Source organism: Chiroxiphia lanceolata, chromosome 16 (genome assembly GCF_009829145.1).
Source record: "Chiroxiphia lanceolata isolate bChiLan1 chromosome 16, bChiLan1.pri, whole genome shotgun sequence".
Lineage (NCBI taxonomy): Eukaryota > Metazoa > Chordata > Aves > Passeriformes > Pipridae > Chiroxiphia > Chiroxiphia lanceolata.
Window position 1 is genome coordinate 12,931,418 of NC_045652.1, and position 23,473 is coordinate 12,954,890.

The following is a 23,473-nucleotide window of genomic DNA, read 5'->3' on the forward strand; positions in this document are numbered from 1 at the left end:
CATTGTGCTTCTAACAACTTTGAGAGATTTATAATACAAAGAAAAACCTCATTCCTGTTTTAAAATGTACAGCACAGAGTGCAGCTCCAGCAGGCTCACTCTGCGGGCTGTGCCATGAGGAGAACGTAACACTGTTGATATCATGGAGCAAGCAGCACTCCAGTGACACCAGTCCCTCAGGCACCAGTTTACAAAAACTTCCCAAAACTTCCATTAGTGCAAGCCTCACCTCTGTGCTTCCATAGCGAAGCCATTTTCGCAGTGTAAGAAGTAGGCAAAACCTTTGTGATCAGGACTCGCTAATGCAGCAGTTGCTTTGGGTTTACCTGCGCTGTCAAATGCCAGGCGTGCTGATGAGTGGCCTTACCTCCTGATCAGGAGGGGCCCAGATGGCTGGGCAGCTGCTCTGGCCAGCTCAGGTCACTGTGGGTGCTGCTGCTGATTTTAGAGGAGACCTCTTCCATCTGGGCTATGATAAGACCCCATGATGAATAAATGCATTTACAGATGGGGCCTTGCAGGGCACTCTGACATTTGTGTGCATCACGGAGCAGCCTTCAGGTGAGTATGTCCACTGCCTGCAGTTCCAACACACAATTGATGACACCCTCTTTCAGTGAGCAGGAGGAAGTGCCAGGTCACACAGCTCATGCCATTTCTCTCCTTGCTGCTTTCCTAGATGAAGGACTCTGGGATATGTTTGTGAAGGACATCCCTCGCAGTGCCACCTCCTACACAGTCGGCCTGGACAAACTCAGACAGGGTGTCACCTATGAATTTCGGGTGGTGGCTGTCAACGAATTTGGCTATGGAGAGCCAAGTGTTCCATCCGTGGCAGTATCAGGTAATCGTGGATTTTTTTAAAAAAAGTACCTTTTTCAGTGGAATTTCTTGGGGTTGGGAGAGAAAAGGGGAAAAAAGAAACAACCCAGATCCTCTAGTTGCAACAGATAATCAAGGGCAGCGTGTTTTCACTTGTTTCAGGATAAAAGTGGAGTAATGTGGTGGTGAGTCAAGGTTTGTAATTGCAGTATGCTTTACTCTCAAGAGGAAAAACACGTGTGCCATTTTTAAGATTGACAAAGAAGCTATCAGAGTGTTCATGTGTAAGATCTCTTGTCCTAAGACTAATTTACACAGTCTAGAATTTGTTTGCTTTCTTTCCATTCCTAGTCTGTTGTGTTGTTTGCTCTGCTTTCTTCTTTTTTTCCCCAAGATTCTGTGATAAACATTTTCTGTGTAATTTTCTCAAAAACATGAAGGAGTAGTTTCACAAAATTATTCCTGATAATCCTCTGTGCTGGCAGTTCCAGTCCAGTGTGATGCCTCCAGTTGTCCTTCATCAGAACAGCTCATTGGTGATGCTTTTGGGCTCTTCCCACCCTTCCTGCCCTCTTGTGTTTATTCCCAGTAAACAGGGCTATGGCCTAAACATGCTTCCAGAATCCCTGTGAGCAGCCCAGGGTTCTGGTTTTCTGAAAGAACTTCAATACCTGGAAAAGCAAATTCCCCTCAGCTTGCCAGGGCTGGGCAGCTGGAGTTCAGTGGCCTGTGGTGAGGTGGGAGACCTTGCCCTGGGGACAGCTTTGCTGGGTCTCCTCTCACCCTCCCAGCTGTGCTCCAGGTTGCTTTTGAGCAGCAGGTTTCACCCTTGCTGTGTCAGCAAAGACAAGGGGAATAAAAGAACCTGATAAAGCGGCTTTGTGATTCAAAATTCTGGAGAGTCCTGAGAACCTGGCAATGCTCCAGTATCTGGAGTGGCTTTTATCTCTTTGCTGCTCCAGTGAAAAGCATAAACACCATTCAAGAGCTACCCAGAAGGCAGGAGTAGCAAACGCTGCTATTGCCATCGTGGCTGCGTTTGTCCTGACACAATTAACCACTTAGCCCAGGAGAGCTTCCATGGATTTCAGTGTGAGTGCTACCCCAGCTTTTCTTCTTCAGGACAAGGGCATGGACAACCCACTTCAAACACCACGAGTCAGTGTTTTTCCTATCTGTGGTTTTGCAGAGGCTGTAACACAATGTAAAGGATCAGCAATCATGTCAGTCTTTCCTTTCCTGGAAGACATTATTCCCTCTGAAGCTGGGCATGCATCTCCTTGTGATGCTTTCTATAAATAAACTGCTTGTTTGTAAGTTCTCCACTTGAACAGAACTATTTAATTCACCTCCTTTTGATGCTTCAGTGTTCCTCTCAAATTGCTGCATGAAAGTAAGAGGCTTCTGTTGAGATTCACAGTCATAAAAGTATAAAGCATTTTAGGCTGACCACTTCAGCTGGTGCAGGGAGGTATAAATTGCCCTGAATCTGCTCAGCCCAGCATGGCTTGTGTAGTTTGCCTTTAGGATTTTATTGGCCTGGACTGGCCTCCTAGTGAAGAAGAAAAAGGGGCTGCTTTTCCCTGCTGTAGAATATCCAGTGATCTGGAACAAATTTAAGCTCATATTGTCAGGCTAACAACAGACTTGTATGCAGATCCAGGCTCAGGACAGTCAGGGAAAGAGAGTGCCTGGGTTTGGTGCTATGAGGGGTTGATGTTGGTCTCTTGGCATTGCCCATTCCTGCCAGGTGGTGTTCCACCCTCTGGACTACAGGGGAATTATATACAACTGCTGGCTCATGCTCCAGCAGCTGCATTTTTTTCCCAAAGCTGAGGGAGCTCAAGAGAAGACAAAGAGAATGTCACCACAAGAAAATAACAATACTTATTACTTTAAACCAAGATTGGCAACATAACTCCAGAAAGGGGAAGTTAGTATCATTTTGTGTCTTAAATTGAGGTCAGATGGGGTGAAATGACCTGAGATTGCACAAAGTCCAGGCACCTGAATTGATACCCATGTGCTGCACATCAGGCTTGGCTGAGCAGATGGGAGGTGATAAAGAGCAGCAGTGAATGCTGGAAGTTGGAGTTGGTGGAGGTACTGGAAGACACTGAACCAAGTGTACTTTTTTGCCTGGCACTGGCTGTATTTTTCAAAGAGCTACTGAGCAGCATTTTGGCGAGGCAAGCCTCTTGAAAACTGGACTAGTCGTGGGTCATGACAGATGTATTAGTGGTTCCTTTGACCCAGGGAGTACTAAGCATAACATGGTAGTCAAGACATGGAGGTGTGCAGAGCTGTGGGAAGAAACCTGCCTCTCTTCTCTTGGTGATAACTTCTTAGCTAAGGGATCCTGGAGCCCTGCTCCAGGTGTGTGAAAGGTGCTTGTAGAGATGGAACAGGTTGCCCAGAGAAGTTGTGGCTACCCCATCCCTGGAAAGGTTTAAGGCCAGGTTGGATGGGGCTTGGAGCAACCTGGGATAGTGGAAGGTGTCCCTGCCCATGGCAGGGGGATGGAACTGGATGATCTTTATGGTCCCTTCCAGTCTAAAGCATTCTGTGATTCTGTGTTGGAGTTGTGATATGCTCCTGTTCTCTGCCATCTCAGAGGTGTCAGAAAAGCCCTCAAAAGTGCCCAGTAGACTATGTGACATCCTTTGAACACCTCTCTCTCCTGAGCACCGTTATCAATGCATTGTTCACCGTGGGGAGGAAGAGAAAATTTTGAAGGGGCATAAAGAGGAAACGTAATTTGTTTTTTGCTCTTTCAGCACAAACAGAAGCCCCTTTCTACGAGGAGTGGTGGTTTCTGCTGGTGATGGCTCTCTCAAGCCTGATCCTCATCCTCCTGGTGGTGTTTGCATTGGTCCTACATGGCCAGAGCAAGAAGTACAAGAACTGCAACGGAGGTAAGGCATCATCTCCATGCTGTGCACACACTCTCAAGAGTTGTGAGACTCGGAAATATCTTCCCTTTGAACCCCTGATTTCATCAGCATGGACTGTCTCTATTTTGTTTGGCAGAAGACTCAGATCTTTTTGCTGTCTGATTTGGTAGAAATGGCTTTTGCCCATAATCACCACTGGATACTCGCCAGCCATGGGCTCAGACAGGACAGCATCTGGAAGTCCCAGGGACTGTAGCAAAAGCCAAGAACTCTGGATCAAACACATGGCAAAAGACCACAAATAAGGAATCAGCTGAGACTTTGTTTAGCTTTGTCATCATTCCCTAATAGATGGGGAGAAGGATAAAGATTCTGCTTTTCTATGGCTGCACCCAGTGCAGATATTCTAGATCTGTGTGTGTGAGGACTGTATCACAATTCCTGTATATTTAGAGTGTCCTGCATTCCTTCCCTAAGCCAAGCTGCATTTCCTGGGCTGGGGGCCAAGAAGCTAGGAGGTGTCTTGGTTAGACCTGTTAGACTTTAACACAAAATGAGCATCAAGCTTTGAATTTTCCTTTAGTTATGATTTTTACAGGTCTCCTTTCTTGAAAGGAAACAGGAGCTACCTGCGCTATAACAGGAATGTTAAATAGTCCCCTTTCAAAAAAACTAGTTCTTGAGCTCTGAAAATTGTTTTTACCTTTTCTTCTCCCTACATGATAAAGTCCTGGAAGGGTTGTTCACATGTGTATTTCTCTGATAGGCTCCTCCACCTGCAGCAAGAATTGCTCTGGTGCCAGGAGGTGCCCAAAAAGGCACATTAATGAGTAGGATCAGGTGGATGGGTCTTTGCACTACCTGTTCTTAGGGATTAATGTAATGAAGTCTTCCAGGCAGTATTTAGTAATTCAGTCCCAAAGTGAAGATCTTCTCTTTCTTTGTAATTCACTTCTAACAAGTGTTAGAAAATCAGATTTCGGTCCCCTGAGATATGAGATGTATGAATACCGTGGCATTTTACCGAGTTAATACTATTACATATTTGTATGCATAGCTCATAGGAAATCTCTCATCTTCTTAGTTTTGCTCTGTGTTTGGGGGACAGACATGAAAAGACGGGTCTGACCTGTACTGTCAGAAATCCGTGTTCACAGAGTTTTAATGCAGCACTGAAATTGGAGCCGAGGATAAAGCACCTGCCTGCTGCACAGTGGCAGCTTGTACCCAGCCCTTCTCCCTGGGACACGGGCTGAGCTCACACCTTTAGGATTACTGAGAAGGAACATGAGAGGGAACAAGCTCCTGCTGTATTTGATCACAAGAAATAATATACTTTGCTGTATTTTCCTTCTTCTTCCCATCCCCTGTCCTTGTTCCTGCTTTACACTGTCCACTGATTTCTCACATCTGTGTTTTATCCTCATTACAGCTTTGACATCTTTTTCACATTTGCTATCCACTTGCCCTTTTCTTGCTTTCTTTCATGCCTTTTCTTTTTCTCTTTTCCCCTTTTTCTGCCTTTTTTAGTTTTACTTTCTCTTGTTTTGTTTCAGTCATCATGAATGGGATTCACAGCACCTGATCTAGGACATCTTCAGTGGCCACCCGAATTAGTCACCTGGTTTCTATTTATAGTCAAAAAGACAAGAATAAGCGCTTTTGGAGCACAGTTTATCTGTGCTATTTTACTTACCTCTGAATGAAATGCATCCATCCATTCATAAATCCTATTTATTCCCCTCTTTTGGCTCCCTCTGCCCCTTCACACTCCTGATATACTCCTTTCCTTCACTCTGTTCTTAGTTGCCAGTAAGAAAGGTGAAGAGAATTTCAAATAATTAAAACAGAAAGGGCAAGTTAGCTTCTGCAGTTCTATTTGGGGGGAAAGTGCCTTTGTTTCAGCTGAATCTTTCATTGCCTGGCTCTAGGTAAAACCATCTCCAATGTAGAAGAGTCAGTCACCCTGGATAACGGAGGCTTCACTGCTCTGGAGCTCAACAGCAGACACCTGAACATCAAGAGCACCTTCTCAAAGAAAAATGGAACCAGGTAAGAAGCTGGGAATGCCATGCTTTTGGAAATGGCTTTTTATGTAGCTTCAAGCAACTGTTAAATAGGCAAAGAGGAGAGACTGTTGTCTGGAGAATCTAAGGAGGACTAACGCCCAAGTCTCTGTCTCAGGCTGTGATTCTGGCTTCTAAGCATGATTTAATTGTGTCATTCCAGAGAAATGACAGCATCCCATACACTCAGTGTTGCATTTCCTAGGTCTCCTCCTCGCCCAAGCCCAGGGGGGCTGCACTACTCTGATGAGGACATCTGCAACAAGTACAATGGAGCTGTGCTGACCGAGGGCTTGGGCCTCAACGAGAAGCCCTTGGAAGTGTCGGAGTCAGAGGTGAGGATTTCCCTTTGCCTCACCAAGTATTGCCCAGTCACTGCAGATAACCCTGCTGAATCCTGGCAAGTCTTTGAAGTCCCAGTCCTATACCTGCACCGTACTGTGTGGTCACTGTTTGCCTGTCTTAGGGCCTTTAAAATGTCCACTGGGCTCTTTTCATCACAAAAAAATTAAATTAAAATTAAAATATCTAAGGAAAGAATAACAAGCAGGACCCAGCCAGGGCAGATTCCAAACCTGGCCTTAGCAGATATTCAGTTTTCCAGGGTCAGGTAGAAAGATAAGTGCAGTCAGTCAGACTGTGTATGCTGACCTCTCTGGAAGGGACTGAACATCCTCTTCTGCCTGTGGGCTGCAAACTTGGAGCACTTTTGGGAAAAGGCATAGACACTGCAAAATAACCAGCTACTGTCTGGATGAGGTTAAAGGTGAGATGAGTTTTGGATTGTTGGACTGAAGTAGGAGCTGTGGTTTGAAGTTCACAGTGCCTGTTTTATAGACAGCTACAGCAAACCCCATGATTCAGAAGAGCAGTCTGAGTGGTGATAACCACTGCCTCAGTGACAGGGGGAATCAGTGGGGAATGAGTAACTTGCCAGGGAGCACATGGCCCCATAGCTGTGAGAGCCCAGCATTCAGCTTTCTGGACACCTCAGCCTTATGCTCAGGTTGCCTTTAGACTCTGTTCTCCAAGGAAGGTGGGTGCGTGCCAGCATTATCCATCTGGCTGTGCTCCCTCTTGTGTCCCATATTCCCTGGAAGAAGGAACAAAATGCTTCTTGTCTGTGAAAGTCCAACAGTGGCCAGGGGTGAATAGACAGACTTCAAAGGATATCCAGAAAGGTAAATCTGTCTCTAAAATCACACGTTGTCAGCTGAGATCCTGACGAATCTGAACTGACAGCGCAAGAAGCGAGCAGTGGGCCAAACCACTCCAAACGTGACCCTTCTAGCAAGAATAAATCAAGAGCAGCAAGTAGTGAAAGAAGATGACAGTTTTCATCTGTAGTTTTTCTGCACCTGCAGCTACAGCTGCTTTTCCTGGCTACCTAGCTCTCACCTCCTGCTAATTACCACAGACAGCCTGCTGCTTTGTGCTGCCCTGTGGCCGACCCGTCATGAAGGCAGCTCTCCTTGGTGGAGCTCAAGCTGCTGTCTCTGCAATGCACAAGCATTACCCTCCAGATTAAACCCATAGAGCTTTGGTCATGTCACTGTAACAGCCCAGCATTAAACCTGTCATTAAAACAGTTTGCTGAGCATGGTCGTGAATTTAGCACCGGCACCTTTTGACATTAATTTCAATGTCCCATGTGGTATTTCCTGGTAATGTGCAAAAGTCTCCTTGCAGGGTGTCATTATGCCTCCTATGTGCACTGTTTGTACAGCAGAGAAGGAAGTGATTTGGGTGGTTTTCTTCTCAGGCTATTATTAATATTGTTTATTTACTGTGAGTTGCTGTTGAGCCTGAAGGTCTCAGTTGAGACTCTGGTGGTTTTTTGAATCTGGGTGTGCATGTGAGTATGTGCACAAAATATGCCTCCTGTTTTTCCTTGGGGCTTAGATATGCAGCCTGTCTGTATAATGTCTTTGATGCTGGTTTTTTTGTGGTGGGGAGTGCTTTTAGTCATGAAATGTTAATATGCTCCCAGTAGAGGTAGCAATAGGAGATGCTGCCTTTTGATCAGCCTGAAAATGCTGTTTATATTGGTGGGTACACACAGGAGGTGAGGGTGGGTTGGGGCAGAGGTGGATATAGATGATTGACCACACTCTTTTCAAGTGTTCCTGTACCTATTAGCTCTTCCTGTTTGTCTTTTATTTTCTTTTTGTTTCTGTTCTCAAAGGAGATTGTAACAGACAAGCTCTGGTTTCCAATAGTTCCAGAATTTCCATCTCTCCTAGCAGGCAGAAATGTTTGCCTTTATATGAAGAGTTAAAGATATCTTTTTATATAAGAGCTCTACCTAGTTTTGGTCCTCTGCAACAAAGAGTGCTGATGCTGTTTTCCTCTAAAACATCTGTGCATGGTTCTCAAATTCCACTTAATATGATGCACATAAGGGCAGGCAGGGCCAAAAACTGTGCTTTTGCTTTCAATCCACATGTCGTCGTGTTACTGCTTAGTCTTACGCCTCTTGCCTGAGGTGTCAAGAATTTTTATGGAAAAGAAAGAAGTTCACTGGCTTCAAGTCACATGGGGTTTACTGAACATGAAGAAGTCTGTGAGAAACTCTTAGTCTGACTGACTGCACTTAAAACACAGCTGCCTGGGAGCGTTCCTCTGAGCTCCCTCCTGAAGAGGAGAGCCAGAGAGAAACATTGAGGAAATCAAGTAGGACTCTTAATATTCATAAATCAAGTGGTTAACTTACTCCATGTCATGAAAGCCAAGCACCAGTAATGTTAATGAGGTTAAAGAAGTTTAATTGGCAGGTATGGAGCAAGAGACTGCTATGAGTGTAATTTCTAAGTGATTAATAATAATAGGCTTTTAGTTAATGAGTCAAGTGGACAAGGCCCTGGACAGATAATCTGAAGAAATTTGGTGTTCACCATGTACAGAAATTTGATGATATATCTGCGATGTCATCCAGCCATGGAAGAGTAGTTTTGCAGAAGGAGAGGGGAAGGTGGTGCATGTTTATGTGTTCTCATGTGTCCTTGTGGTCTCCCAAAAACTGTTTCCAGGAGAAAATATTCTCACACAGGTTATCAGTCAGGGCAGAATGCTGGCGATGCTCTGGTGTTCCCACTGCTCTCTGCAGTCTAAATGGCTTTTGCTTTCTCAGCTCTGTAGGAAGATGTTACAAATTTCCACTTAACACTTCACAGGGATTATGGTTTAACTTGTTTCCAGTAAAGTTCTCCAGCGATTTTGACAAGTTGAGCACCATGTAGAAACCAGCTGCAGGGGACACATAAAATAAGCAGGGGCTCCTGTGTCCAGAGAAATCTTTTTGCATATTAGGTTACCTTGTCTCTTTTACACCATATTCATTTCAGGTCAACCAAAAGAAACTGCTGCCATCTACATTTTTAGAAGTAATCTGATAAGATTGTTTCTTTTGCAGTCACTTTAAAAAAGTATATTTTGAACTAAGGCAGCCAACTCTGGTCGCTGACTTGCCTCTGAACAGCACTTGTGCATTTTGTGCTATCAATAATATACCTGAATAGCCTCTCGTTTTCTGTATTTGTTGTTTCATAGCCATCCCTGTACCTTTAGTTGACAGTCTGTAATGTCATCGAACACCCAATCACGCTCCAGCCTATGGAGGTTTCCAAGGTAACACAGTCACAGTCACACGGAAAGGAGGAAACAAAACAAAGCAAAAAGCCCTGCAGCATTTCTATTTACTCAATAGTTTAAAAACCACTAAAAAGTAATCCTCTAGTATAAGCTGACTGTATTGTCATGCTAAACAGGTTTATCTTGCTTCTCCTTGATTTTCATCGGGGCTGTGGAATGTCAGTTCCTTGCTGATAAGGGTAGTTACTGGAGTGTTGCTTGGAGCAGACCTTAGAAGATACTTTAGAAACATGGACAGAATAGACAGTTCCTGCCTATTCTGAAGGAAACACAGAGAAAACATGTTGTATCAACACTAACAAGGCAGGTTATCCTTTCCAGCATCAGTGCTAATGATGGTGAAAAGGCTGAAATTAGTGCAGCTATATATGTTTTATGAGACTTGCTTCTGAAAGGCACTGGCCTTATTTACACCAAATTAGTGTTTCCTTTCAGTTGGTATAATGGACTAATTAGTGGACAAATTATCAGCAGGTGGTATTGTTTTTAAATTCCTTCTTTCAGTTCATGGCACGTCCAGGTGTCACCGTATTTCAAAAGGCAGCAGCAGCATCTAAAAGCATTCCAAGTATTTCTCCTCTTTATTATGTTGACTTCTGGCAGTCTTGAAAGAACTTGGCTTAGGTACAGAAATTATATTAGTTTTGTGGGTGAGTATTTTTCTGCAAGCAATGGACAGAAATCAAGTGTCTGCATCAGTACTATTATACCTATAAAGTCATGTGTCATTCTTCTGGATACAGCTTCTTTTCTGCGTTTCTCCTTAGAGCTTCCAGCCTTTTAGTTGGCTTTATGTTCCTGTGTGTCTCTGGGGACATCAGGAAGATCAATAAGGAGTCACTAGAAGTTTGTGGGGTTTTTTCTCCTTATGCTTATTCCAGCTCAACTGAGCTGTGATCCATCTGTTCAGCAGGGGGTTGTTTCCCTGAGGGGTGGATGAAAGTGTCTGAGTCAGTGATGGTGGATTGGGAAGGAGTCAGAGGACATGGCAAGGGCAGTGGCAGCCTTGTGCCTTTGATGGAGAGAGCACATCCACGATAGCCAAAGGGGTTCACATCTTTAGGTGCTTCTGGTGAGTGATCTATAACCACTTGCCTCTGCTCAGGATGCAGAGACTTTTCTTCTGGATGCCCACATCATCCCCAGCTTCCCAGGCATTTACCTTAAAATTAGACTGTGGAGACAGAACATAATGTTTGGAGATGTAGGTTGATGCAAAGTGCAACAACTTGTTTCCTGCTGAGTACAGAGGGAACCAGGGTTTGAGGATCTTTTGGTGAAGTTGGTTGTGTCTGCAGCTGAGGACCAGCCTGCCTGAGCTTCTGTTGCCATTCCCTGCCATGCTGCCACATCTGTGGTCATCAGCAGCACTCCTGTTGGAGCCCCTTACAAAAACAGACAGGGCAGTGCTGGCAGCATGTTCCCACCAGCAGTGCCAAGACTCTGGAGCTGCTCTCTGCACCCACTGGCTGTGAAGTGGTCCAAATCTGGGGATATTCCAGGAATGCTGCAAAACCCACCTGTTCAGGAAGGTCTTTGGAGGGAGTTGGGTGTTGGCTTCCCAAAGCTGGCAGCTGGTGCAAAGGAGTGTTCTTCTAGGAGAGAGACTTGCTGAGTTCCTTCTGGAATAATTATTAAATGCTGGTAGGGCTTTGTTGTATTAGTAATTACATGTCAAAGCACCTGAAGCTTGTCATTCTTAAAAATCAAACCATCCATGACTCCTAAAGAGCTGGAGCCTGGGTAATAGTGGAAGGGAAGTTTTGCAAAGCTGTAAAGAGCTGCTCTGCTCAGACTTCTGGAAATCTCTGGGAAAAATTTCTCAGCTCTGTCCATCACCCTCTGTGCTGGGAAATGGCCACAAAATAGTACTGAAGCAGCTATCTAAGCAAAGAAGTGGGATGATGGATGCTGTGCCCTTTTCAAATGATGGTTTGTAAGGCATTTGAGGATTGTTCTTCAGAGACCATTAAAAAGGAGCTTTAGAGGAGAAGAGACAAGTTGTGTGGCAGGACGATCAAGAAGGATGTGTGTGTGCTGTGTGGTGTCATAGATCAGAACAATACCAACCTTTTGAAACTAATTGCAGCAACTAACAGTTAGGAGCTGCACTTACCTGTCTCCCTTGTATGTCTTAGGCAGCTGCTACTCTGATATTTAATTACCTTTAGAATTGGCTGTGTAGATTGTTGGGGGCAAAAAAAAGGAATAAATGCTTTTGCATGCTCGAACTGGCGATTTTGAGGGAAGGCATGAGATATGGAAATGACTGGATAGATGTTAGCATGCTGTATGGGATGTGGCTGTTATTGGTGGGAACGTTAGTGGGAACAGAAGGAAAATGTGCACTTGGATACCATGGCCAAGGCTTTGCCGTGGTCTCTGTGCTCAGCAGAGATGTACAAGCCCTCTGTGATTCCTCCAGCTGCATCACAGCAGCAGCACTTCAGAGGAGGGGCAGATGCACAAAGCTTATCTGGTTACATCTCAATAGAGCTCCCGCTCGATATTGATATGAGCTTTGAAGCTCTCCAGCCACCGTGCATAAATGTTTCAGGGGTAAGATGCGCTCTGAACACAGAGCTGCGTCTGACTCATCCCAAGAAAGCAGCCCCTCCTGCCTGGCAGCTCTTCTTTTCCAGATTTTGTATTCTCTTTCTTCTGTCGCCGCTGGTTGTGCACCTTGTACCTTCAATAATCAGCTGGAATATGCAGATGGAGTTGTTTGCCTGTAAAAAAAAAAAAAAAATCTGATTTCTGCTTAACTCCCTTTCAGTTATATAACTAATTTTCAATACTTAACAGGGTAAGCCACACCCAGAGTACTGTGCGGGTGGCCTGGTCTGGCTACCACAAGCAACAGCCCATCTGGCCAACCTAGGTGGGTTTATGTGGGAGACATTCTTGCTGTCCTTGCATCAGAAGAGAGATGCTCAATTCTAATTGCAATATTTTTGATTATTGCTCGAAGTAGCGATAGTGATCAAAAGCTCTTGGTTTCCCTGTGGCATCTGTACACTTTCCTGCATCTTGTATCCAAATAGGAACTCCTGGCTCCTGCTGCACCATCTTGCAGTGAATTAGAAGGGATTTCTCTGCATTGCTTGTCACCAGCGTTCATCAAGGGTGATATCTAGGAGCAAAGTCTGGCTAAACCAGAGCACAGTGCTTTTCTACAGCCCAGCTTATATTACACCTGAACTTCAAACCATCCTCCCTTAACATTATACCTTTTGTCACCTGCTGATATTAAACTTGCCTCTAATTTCTTTGAGAGTGGAACAGGACAAATAAACCGTAGATGCTAATGACCGATTATTTACTTATATTTTTTCCTGGTGCTCCAGGTCACGGACTCAGACTATGAGGACGAGTTGCCAAAGCACTCCTTTGTGAACCACTACATGAGCGACCCCACCTACTACAACTCGTGGAAGCGGCAGCAGAAAGGGGTGAAGCACCCGGCGTCCTACAGATACGAGGAGTGCACCGCCAGCGAGACAGAACCCTATTTCCAGACTGTCATCACGACACAGAGCTCAGGAGGGGTGTACACCCCCACGGGACAGCCCGCGCCCGGCTCCCGGACTCCAGTGACAGGGTTCTCCTCCTTCGTCTGAGCCGGGGCTGGGGGACACGGCCGAGCCACGGGTGACACCCGGGGGGACCCATCGCAGGGACTGTGTGCGCGTGACCGGGGCGGTGAACTGGGGGTGACTCCTCTATCAGGGTAGAAACGGATGGGAACACACATGAGGCTGGGTTGGTGTTTCTTTTTTTTTTCCTGAAGACAATCAACTCTAAAAAAAAAAAAAGAAGGAGCTGAACGAGCTGAACGTTTGTTTTAAAAAAAAAAAAAAAAGAAAAAGACAGAAAGGAATTCTGAAAAGCGATGATTTTAACCACTTGTGAATAGTAGGGGTTTTTTAACTGCTTTTTGTAACACTGCTTCAGGAAGCAGCTCCCATGCCCTTCTCTTCCCTCTTTCTTTCTCTCCCCTCCTTCTGTCCCACCGTTCCCAAACAAGCAGGTGAATTCCCTAGATGCAATGAGTGACTTCGTGATGTGATTTGAAGAGAAAACATAAAACCTTCCAGGCTCCTTTTTCTTCCTTTTTCTCTACTCTTTTTTTTTTTTCTTCGTTTTTTTTCCTCTTTAAATTTTTCCCTTTCATCAAGGTCAAGTAGAAAAACGTAGAAAAGGGACAAATTTTTAGGTGAAAAGCAGACACCTCCTCTCTCCTCTTCTCCTTGCTGCTCCCCAAATTAGGAGCACTGGCTGATCAACATAGGCTCAGATGTGTCACTCTGTCTGCTCTAGCTCACTACTGGTGTGTTTATACTGAATTACTGACCTGCTTTTCTTTCTTCTTCAAATGGGACCTGCTGCATTCTTTAAATATTCCAACTCCAGGGCCTTTGGAAGAGAAGATGGCTCAAAAGAGCACTGTAGGCAGCGGTGGGTGAAGCAAATGGGAAGAATTCAGATGCAAGGTCAGTTTATTTTTGGCGTGGCTCTAATCCTCCCCTGTGGACTGCGTGTACCATTTGAATCAGTCATTTTTTAAAAGTCAGAGGACACAACCCAGCAAGCCAGAGGAATCTTTCAATTAAAATTGCAGTGACAAGCTAGAGAGTCTACTAATTGATGAGGGGTTTGATCATCAAAGTTATCCTGCTCTGCCAACAGAAGTTGAGCATCCTTTCTCACCCAGACACTGCAGTCCTGTTTACTGGTCTGTGAAAAAGTACACAGTGGCAGGGTTTGTTTGATTTTATTTCTTTTAGTACAAAGACACATCACACAGACTAGGAGAGTTTTGGTGTCCACAGGTGCCTTTTATTGATTCTTCAGCTTCGTATCTGGGAAAAGCAACAACATGTCTCCAAATAAAGCTAACCAGGTTTTTCAGGCATTAGGGTCATGAATTACCTTGTGCATGTTTACAGCCTGTTTGTGCACTTGAAACTGTGGCCCTTGGAAAGAAGAGAGGGGAGTTTTAGTTTATCTTCGATCCTTTTGTACAGCTCACTTTTTGTTTTTTGATTTTCTATCTTTTTCCCGAGTCTTTCATGTTTTAGCAGTAAGTTATTCACTCAGAAGGAAGTTGTCAGAATCCAAGTCCAGCCCTTGGACCTGAACAGTCCTGGTTCACCAGACTTTTTATCGCAAGGGTTTCAAAGGTGAATTTGGAAGGAGGCGAGTCCTTGCCACTCCAGCATCTGGCATTTCCTTCCAGGCGGATCAGCCAGAAAAACTGGTGCTTGCTAAAGTCCCACCAGGGCACATGTGGGCACTGTTACTGTTGAAAATTGCCCCTGTCCTCTAGGGATGTTGTTTTATCTCATCTGGGGATGCAGGACATCTGTGGCATGGGGTGGTGGTGTCTTCAAGGCAGGTTGTTGAAACCAACCTGCCCATGAGGCCTGGTTGGAGTATCCTGGTGGCACCTCACCAGAACAGTTGAGGTTCAAGGGCAAGCTCAGCCTTGCTGTCACCTTTCAGTGCCTCTTGGACAGGGCAAAGGATCTCAGAACTGCTTTTACTCTTTGGCACTGCCTCTGAGCACTGCTGCTCTTGGTGCATGCAGATTCTGGATAGCTTTGGCACTGGATTGCTGTTCCTCTCCAAAGGCTCCAGAAAGAAACAGTCGAAAACCAAAAACTCCAGTGGGTGTGTTTAAGGGCTTTTGAGTTTGGGATAATGATCCACAGCTCATTAGATGGCAAGGGATGCACAAAGACACGGGCTCAAGCCAAAACCCTGTGAGTCATCCCCCTCTCTGCACCTGGGTAGGATGTGTGTGGGATGGAGAAGGGGCTCCAAAGAGGATGACTTGGAGTTTGCTGTGAAGAGGAATGCAAAGCAAACAAAAAACCCACTGCCTTCTGTGCACTTTGACTGTTCTCTTAAGCCATATGGACTTTGCTTTAATTACTGAACTGCCAAAATTTGTTTGCAGTCTGAGTTTTTTGTTTCTTAGACAAAATTATCTACGTGGCTTTCTGTTTCGTTTTCTTTTTCCTTTGTTATTTCGTGCATCAGATTACATATTTTAATGCCTTGGTTTTATACATTTGACATAGCAGTGCAATTGCTCTTGGAGTTTTAATGGCGCTTATCCAACAGGTATGAGAGGTAGTGCTGCAGGAGGAGCCTTTCAAGGACCACTAAATACTTAGGGATACAGATTAGTAGGAAGCAGATCAAACACTGAAGAGTTTGCTCCAAAGGAAAGCATAGTGTGAGTAGCTCCATATCTCCTGAATATTGCCAGACCAGAATTGGTGTAAGGTGCAGTTACTCCCTGGGGCTGATCTGATACCACATTGAGCAAAAACAAAGCAAGAAAACCATGGGGAGTAAAGGAAGTGGACTCTGTGGCCACTGCTCTGCTGAAGGACAACATGGGGAGCAGCATTATCTATACAAAGCAAGGAGAAGAGACTGTTCCTTTTTCCTCAGAACCAGCTGCAAGTAAAAAGCCTGAGCTTGCTGAGGACCTGCTGAGTTGGCTGTATGGCTCTTTTCTTCTGACTGCTGCCGAAATAACAGGTTACGTGTGATTCCTTTAGGACCTGTTGATCCAAACGATGGTGTTTCTGTTCCATTCTCGTCCACATTGTTGTTGCTCTCGGTTATGTTTTGTTTAGGAGTTGGCTGTTCTGACATGGGGGTTTATTTTCAATAGGCAGTTGCAGAGTGTGGAGGTGCAGTGCCCTGCTCAGCCCTGAGCTGAGCACAGGACAAGTGTTCTGCTGCCCGGGATCCTGGGTAGCTACATGGATGATGCCTATGTCTCCTTGCTGATGTGCTGTACTTGTAAAATATGGTTAATGGGTAGGTTTTATTTACTTCAGATATCAGGTAAATTGTTTTATCTGGAAGGACACACTCCATCAGTTAGCAAGAAAGCTCTATTTCACAGCTGCAATCTTTGGGAATTGCAGCCTTGAAATACGACTTTTAAACATTAGTTGTCATGTTCCAGTAACTTCACCCATCAAATCCACTTCCATTTCCATCTTCCTGTTTGGAACAGTCTTGAAAAATGAAGGCTTATATTTAAAACGCATTCTTAGGATGGTTTATTTTTATTTATTTATTTACCTTCCCCTTTCTCAGGTCTCTTGATGGCTGTTACTAAAAAGTAAAAACAGCATCATGAAATGGCCAAGGGAGACATTTCAGCAAACAGTTTAACAGGAGCTTGTTTTTCATGCAATAGCCATAGCAGTATCCAATTTCCTGCAGGAAAAAAGTGCCCAAGTCTTCACCCTCTCCCAGGGCTGAGACAACACCAACCACCGCTGTCAGCAGTGCTCCCAGCACCTTGTCCCTGTCATAAATCACGTGCAAAAGTGCACCACGTGGAGGAGCTGTACTGTTCCAGCCCACTCCAAGTGGAGCATTTTATCCCTCAGTACTCCATATCAGACTTGGTGTGTTCCCACCACAGCCCACACCCTTGGCTGGAGTGTTTTCCATTCCCACCTTTTCATGCTCCGATGCTGGTGCAGGGCCAGCGCTGTGGGTGCAAGTGGCAGCGGTGACAAGGGACAGGAGAGGGCACTCTCTTGCTTTCATCTCTGGCAGTCTCTTTTGCCCTACCCTGGGAGTCAGAAATGCCTTCGTGGGGAGGGCAGGGAGAGGTGAGAGCACAGAGCAAAGGGTTTCATCAGCGTTTACTTAAGGAATCACACTGTGGCCAGCAATCCCACTTTTACTAGAAGTTGGCATTGCTGGAGAGAAGAAAGAAAAACATACCCAAAAAAAACCCCAAAACAGAACAAAACTATTACCCAAAAGGATTTTTTCCTCTTCATTTTGAGTGTTAAAACCAGTGATGTTTTGCAGATGGGCCAAGATCTCATTTTTCCTACTTATACCCAAGTCTCTGCCAGAAACTGCTGTAGCAATTGTTTAGACTAAATATCAAAGCCTGTCTTGACATGGAGATACATTTATTATCTTTGTCATTGCTTCTCTCAAGAAATCCATTGGGTCATCCAAAGATTATCCAATCTGCTTTCCAAAAAGGGAGGAGAGAGATACGTTTATACATACAGAGCACCGATGTCTTTTCCCACTCACTGCTTTCAGATAAGCAGGCAACTTGTTTGAGAAAAATCCTTTTAAAAAAGGAATTTGTCGGGAAACTTTAAAAAAAAAAAAAAAACAAACACAAACCACCAGAAGGAAAGATAACCTTTGGCAGAGTCATTAGAAATCCTGAAGTCTAGAAACCTGGGACATGTAAGACTGCCCATGATGCCAAGACCTCCTTTCTTTACTGATCTCCTGTATCAGTAGCAGCCAGAAGGGCACACGCACAGTGAGGGGTGATATTTGGAGAGGAAAAGCATCACAGAACATCTGGTACATGGGCAGGTTATACTGCAAACAGCTTCCCTCAGCCTGGAGTTCCTGCTAGTTCAGTCACATTCCCTAGGTTGTTTTTATAGGTTTTTGCCAGCTCGTGTGGAATCCACACATCATCATGGCATTACTAGAGGTGGGGAGGGTGTGTTGGTGTGGCATTTAGACACAGCCCCAAGTGTGATGATGTGGTTGTTTGTACAGTACCCATTGAAACCTTCTTATAGAAACTACCCCTGGATTTAGGAGCACTGAACATGTTGGGTCTGAAATGGCTCCACCTGACAAGTCATAGAATCCTAGAATGGTTTGGGTTGGAAGGGACCTTAAAGATCATCTCATTTGAATGCCCCTGCAATGGACACAGACACCTTCCACTAGACCAGGTTGCTCAAAGCCCTGTCCAGCCTGGCCTTGAACACTTCCAGTCCCTTGGGTTCTTTGTATTTCTGTACTCCTTTTCTCCTCCCCCAGGCCCCCCAGACAAACAAAGCTGGCTTGCACTTTGTGAAGGTGTAAAGTTTGCTGTGCCCTGGTAGCAGAGAGCCACAGCAGATAAGCACACACAGAACAGTGGGACAGGTGAGATATGTTTGAACAAGGAGTGAAATACCATTAGCACTTGAGATTCAGGCTCTGACTCAGACTTTTATCTTCTCCAAGCTGCCACCTGCCCACTTTAAATGGCCTTGGGGCCTCAAGGCTTGGCAGGAAATTCATTACTCCGATGCTGTTTGATCACTGTGCACTTTCTTGGGGCTTGAATCACTGGATATAGAGACAGGAATGGGGGTTGCAGAGCTTTATGTCAAAGTGTTTTCCCATTTATGTCCAAATCTCTAGATCTGGGCATTTCTGCTACCATGGAATGGTGGCGTTCTGCAGTTGGGGCACCCGGAAAGTGCCACCAGCGCTCCCCCTTCGATGCCATTACACCCCTGGGCAGTGCTGGGACCTGTCACGGTGCAGTGGGAGCTCTCAGGTAGCAGAGAGGTGCAAGAGCCCTATATTATGGTTTGTAGCTGGTCACTTTGCCACTCTTGGGATGGAGTCCGTCCTTTGGTTTGGGATCTGCTGTCAGTTTAGGGGTAGGACCACCTTACACAGCTGTGTTTGAGTTACTCTCCGTGTACTGCAGTTATCGGATCGTTGCTTTTAATTCAGTGTCTCCTTGGAGATTCACCCTGGATTTTTGTTCCACACCTCTTGTTAGCCTCACCTTCACCACTCCACTATTTTATATGAGAAAGTTACTTCTTCTTTTGCAAACTTGCTTCTGATTAAAAGAAACCCTTTTTGAAACCGCTGTGTCCTTGGTACATTTATTTTGTGGAAGGGAAAAAAGTACTTTTCTAGACTGTTCTGTTATTGAAGAAGTTTCTGGGTGCCTTGCCAGTGTGCTCACGAGTTAACAGCTCAGGACAGTGAAAATATAACAGGCTGAAATTCCTCACTGTTTGTTCTGGTCTGTAAAATCTTATAACTCCTGCTGCTTCTCAGCTAAACTGACACTCTCAAATAGTTTCCACCCAAAATTTGATCAGCTTTAAATATTTTATTATTTTGCAGTGATAAACTTTTTCCAGATCCTTAATATGAGAGAGTCAGAATCCACTTAGAAACAGAAAGTCATGAGGCCAGCACTTTTATTGCCTTTGTCCCCTTGCAAATAATATTTGTCCTCCTCTGCAGTGTTGTAGCAGCCTTTAATCAGTTCCCACAAATGTGCAGATGTTGGGGAGGCAGGACCAGATCCCAGCTGGGGGAAATCAGGGCAGCTCTGTTATTCCAGGGTGGGTGGTTGTGCTTTTCACCCACTGAGCATCTGGCCTAGAGAAGTAAACTAAACTCAGTCAGGTCAGCTACAGCTCTGGTGGGAGAAATGAGGGCGAGAAATCAATGCTTTCCAAATGGGAGAAGAGAAGGAAAAAAAAGTCAAACTGTGAAGGAAAGAATTCATATTCTCCTGCTCCTGAAAGGGATACTATAAATAATGCAGTGTTGTGTAAATACAGGCAGTCCTCTGCGGCTGGGAGCTTGTAATAACCCAGAGGTATCACTGTACCCATTTTGAAGATGAAAATCCTCCCGCCACAGCATTTCGTGAACGAGACATTATTCTGCAAAATTGCCATAAGATGCAGAAGTGCTTTTTTGAGGCCATTCAGCTCCAAAATGTATCATCCTCCAGCTTCCAGCCCTTACTTACTCTTCTCAGGGCTCGTTTCCTCCACACATGTTTTTGTGGCTGGGATTGGAGCATGGACTTAAACATGGGAGTGGATGGGAAATCTGCCACAGCATTTGTAGCCTAAACAATACCAGAGAAAACAGATTGGCTTCCCGCCCTGCCCTGAACAGCACAAGCAGTGGCTTGACTGAATCAAGTAATCTGGGCTTTCATTACTGATCCTTTTCCTGCTATTTGTCTCTTTTGTTCCCTCTTTTTCCCCTCTGCGTTTTTGCTCCAGGGTTATTTATTTTTCTCCTTGCTGCTTTTATTTTCTTTTTCTTTTTTAAGCCTGCCTCTTGTTTTTTATTATTTTTCCTCTCCTCCTCTTGCCTCACTAATTATTTTCATTTCAGACCTGCATTTCCCACAAAATCAAAAGGAACTTCGTGTGAACATGTGTTTTTATTGGGTTTTTGTTCACTTCCACTGTGCCCCAGGAGTTCTTTAGCTTTGCTGTCTTGTTTACTTGGGAATGCTGGGCACGTCCCTCCAAGCCAAGTTGGTGTGGCCGCTGACTTCCCAGGCAGGTTGAGACCTTCATTAACTAGCAGTTGGCATGTTCATCACCATTTGTTAACAAGGTAGGATAATCCTAAATCAGACATGTGAAGTCATTCTTTGAGGTTTTACAAGGCAAATTTGTCACTGGCGCTGAAACCTGTGAAGTCTTGTGGCATCAGAGGACCTGCAGCCATGTGTGGAGAAACAAGGAAACTGCAAACCAGGGTTGTGTGACAAAAATGTGTTCAGAGGAAGAAGCGACCGACGCCCAGGGTGTCATTCAAAGGTAATTCCCTGCATTGTGCAACTTCCAAGGGGTTCTGTGCACCTGTCCCCACCCTGGAAAAGCAGCAGTGGCAAAGCCACGGACTTGTTCTTCACCCTGAGCTTTGCTAATCTTGAGTTTGTGCCCTTTGTGCACTTGACAGAAGGTGTAGATAAGGCTAAAAGGCAAGTTTGAAAAAAAAAAAAAAAGTAGCATGTGTAATATGGTCTGGGGCCTCATGCCAAGAGTGACAAAATGCCTTACAAGCACAAGTGACCTCACCAGAGCCCTGTCAGATTGGGAAGGATTAATATCCCGCCTTTGGTAGGAGGAAATTGAGGCACAGGCCAGCTTTGCCTGTGGGACCAAGCTGCAGTCTGTGGCTGGTATCACTGTGCCCAAGTGGCCTTGATTGCAAATGTCCTCAGCACAGGGCGAAGAAAACACATCTTTCTTACAAAACAGCAGGATGAGTTATTTTTGGGTCTTTATAAATTGTCTGTTTTCCAGCACTATCATTCTTACCCTACCAGGGGAACATGACTGACCTAATTAGAGTCTAATTCCAACAGTACAAGGCTCAACTTGTAAATACAAACTTTTCTTTTTAAATTTTAAGTTATTTTTTATGTATGTAAAGGCTTATCTAATTGATACAAACACTCCAAAGGTGGGGAGCAGGGGAGGAGCAGGACAATGGGAGTCATTGGAGATGCTGAACTGTGGAAAATTTGGGATGAATAAGGGCAAATTTTCAGATTGATTTATGAGACCGTGACTTAACCTGCTGGTAGACTGTATCCTCTGGGATTAAACCTCACATAACCTGGTGGAAATTAGGAAATGTTTTATGCCCCACCATGGCAGAGGAAGGATTCAGTATTTCAATCCTCTGTCCATCAAAAAATATCCAGGGTGATCGATGGAGACACTTTCATTGATCCACAGCTGTCTCCGCACCACAGAAGAAATTAAAAGGTGAGAAAAAGATGCTCGTTTTCAATGAAGCCCATTCCATGAAGCCAGCAAGGGTTAATTCAACCAGCCAAATGCCTGCTTTAGCTGCAATAGAGAAATCCTCCCCGTGGGGTTGAGTGATAAGCCTCCTGCCATACCTGCTTGGATTCTCAAGGACGGTGCCTGAACATGTTGGGGATGGCTCACATCCAACAGCCGCTGACAGGGAGTCCACAATGCTGAATGAATCATGAGCCAAACAGCTTCATCCCTGCCCTTAGTCCATACACTGAATGTGTCCAGAAAAAACATCCAGAACCCAGGCACTGGAGACAGAAGCAATGGGCCAAACTCTGCCCTTGGGCAGCAATGTGGCTCTGAGCACCAGGTCTGGCTGAGCAGAGTTCCTGGCTCTAAAAGAGATGACGCTCACTGGGCTGTTTCTAACATGTGTCCTCGTGAGATAGGGTGGGTTTGGAGGTAAGGGGATTCTGGTAGAAAAGGCTGTATGTCACGTGTTTAGAGCTGATGTCTTCAGGGTCATGTCATGATTTTTGTTTCTTTCTGGCTTGACTTCTTGGTTTGGAAGTGGCTCGGCAGAAATTGAGGTCATTGCAAATGATGCAATGATGCTTTCTGGAAAGCACTGGCTGCCTTGTCTGGTGAGACCAAGCTACCAGCTGGGAGGTCTAAAAAGGCAGAGAAGTTCTGTTCTGGTACAATGTGAGACAGGCAAAGGAGAAGCTGTCCTTGAAGGATCTGGTATCCAAGTATGAGCAGAGAATGCACAAAGCACTGCCCCCTCCGTGCTTTCTGTAATTGGTTCTATACTGTAACACTGGCTGTGGCTTATAATTTTCCATCCTTGCTTAGAAATTATAGAGGATTGAAAGGGGGATGGGTCTCAGCTGTTGAGGCTTCAGGAGCATTCAGCAGTGTTGCTGGATGAAAGGAGCAACGTGGTGTTTTGCTCTGTGGAGGTCTCAGAAATACCCAGGCATGAAAGCACTGTGTGGTTTTGAGCTTGGTGAGAGGGAAGGCAGAAACTGGTGCCAGCCCTTGGTCCTTCCCTGGCTGCTGGAGCTCTTTGAGGATGTCATACATCTGGTGCTTTCCCATTTAGTCCTTTCGAGAGGCACATTTGAGAGCAAGGTTTGTAAGGAAGAGCCAGGAATAAACAGCTTGCAATCCCATTTGTGGGACAAGAGGAAAATAAGAAGAGAATTGTTAAAGATGGAACAATCAGTGAATAAAAGCCTGGTTATTAACAGGGCTGACATTTTGCTATGGCTCTTAGAAGGGTGTTGTGTGTTACAATGTGACTTCTCCCACAGTATGTGGAGGAAAGGAAAACCTTTGGGTCTACAGTACAGCAGCTAAAAATCCTGAGATGCAGCAGAGAATGTATCTCCTGGGGGTAGCCTTCTACCCAGTGGTGTGCATTCACACAGGACTTCTCCTCCCTTGGCTTTGGACAGTGGTAAAATCACCTGTCCTCTAGGAGGGATTCTGTAGTTTAAATTTTTGTATCTCTGTCTCTCTGGGAGCTTTTACAAACTTAAGTTCTGCATGAGGCATGAGATTCAATATCATCTTCTGTGCCTCATCAGTTCAGTTGGTCTGAGATGTATTTGTCCCATTTTTACAGCTATGACTATGGTCAGATATCACAGTTCATGTCTCCTTCTGTTTGTGTTAACCATGG

General features: G+C 44.9%; 1 protein-coding gene across 6 annotated transcripts in view; it reads left to right on the top strand.

Annotated features, from left to right (window-relative positions):
* Nucleotides 1-17,612, top strand: part of SDK1 (sidekick cell adhesion molecule 1) — a 396,182-nt gene extending 378,570 nt beyond the window's left edge. For all 6 annotated transcript variants that reach the window (XM_032703881.1, XM_032703884.1, XM_032703882.1 and 3 more), the window contains 5 exons: nt 680-844; nt 3,600-3,737; nt 5,648-5,768; nt 5,988-6,117; nt 12,781-17,612. In XM_032703881.1, the coding sequence (XP_032559772.1) occupies nt 680-844; nt 3,600-3,737; nt 5,648-5,768; nt 5,988-6,117; nt 12,781-13,053 (827 nt within the window). In that variant the 3' untranslated portion in view covers nt 13,054-17,612. The remainder of the gene's footprint in view (nt 1-679; nt 845-3,599; nt 3,738-5,647; nt 5,769-5,987; nt 6,118-12,780) is intronic.
* Nucleotides 17,613-23,473: the final 5,861 nt, after the last annotated feature.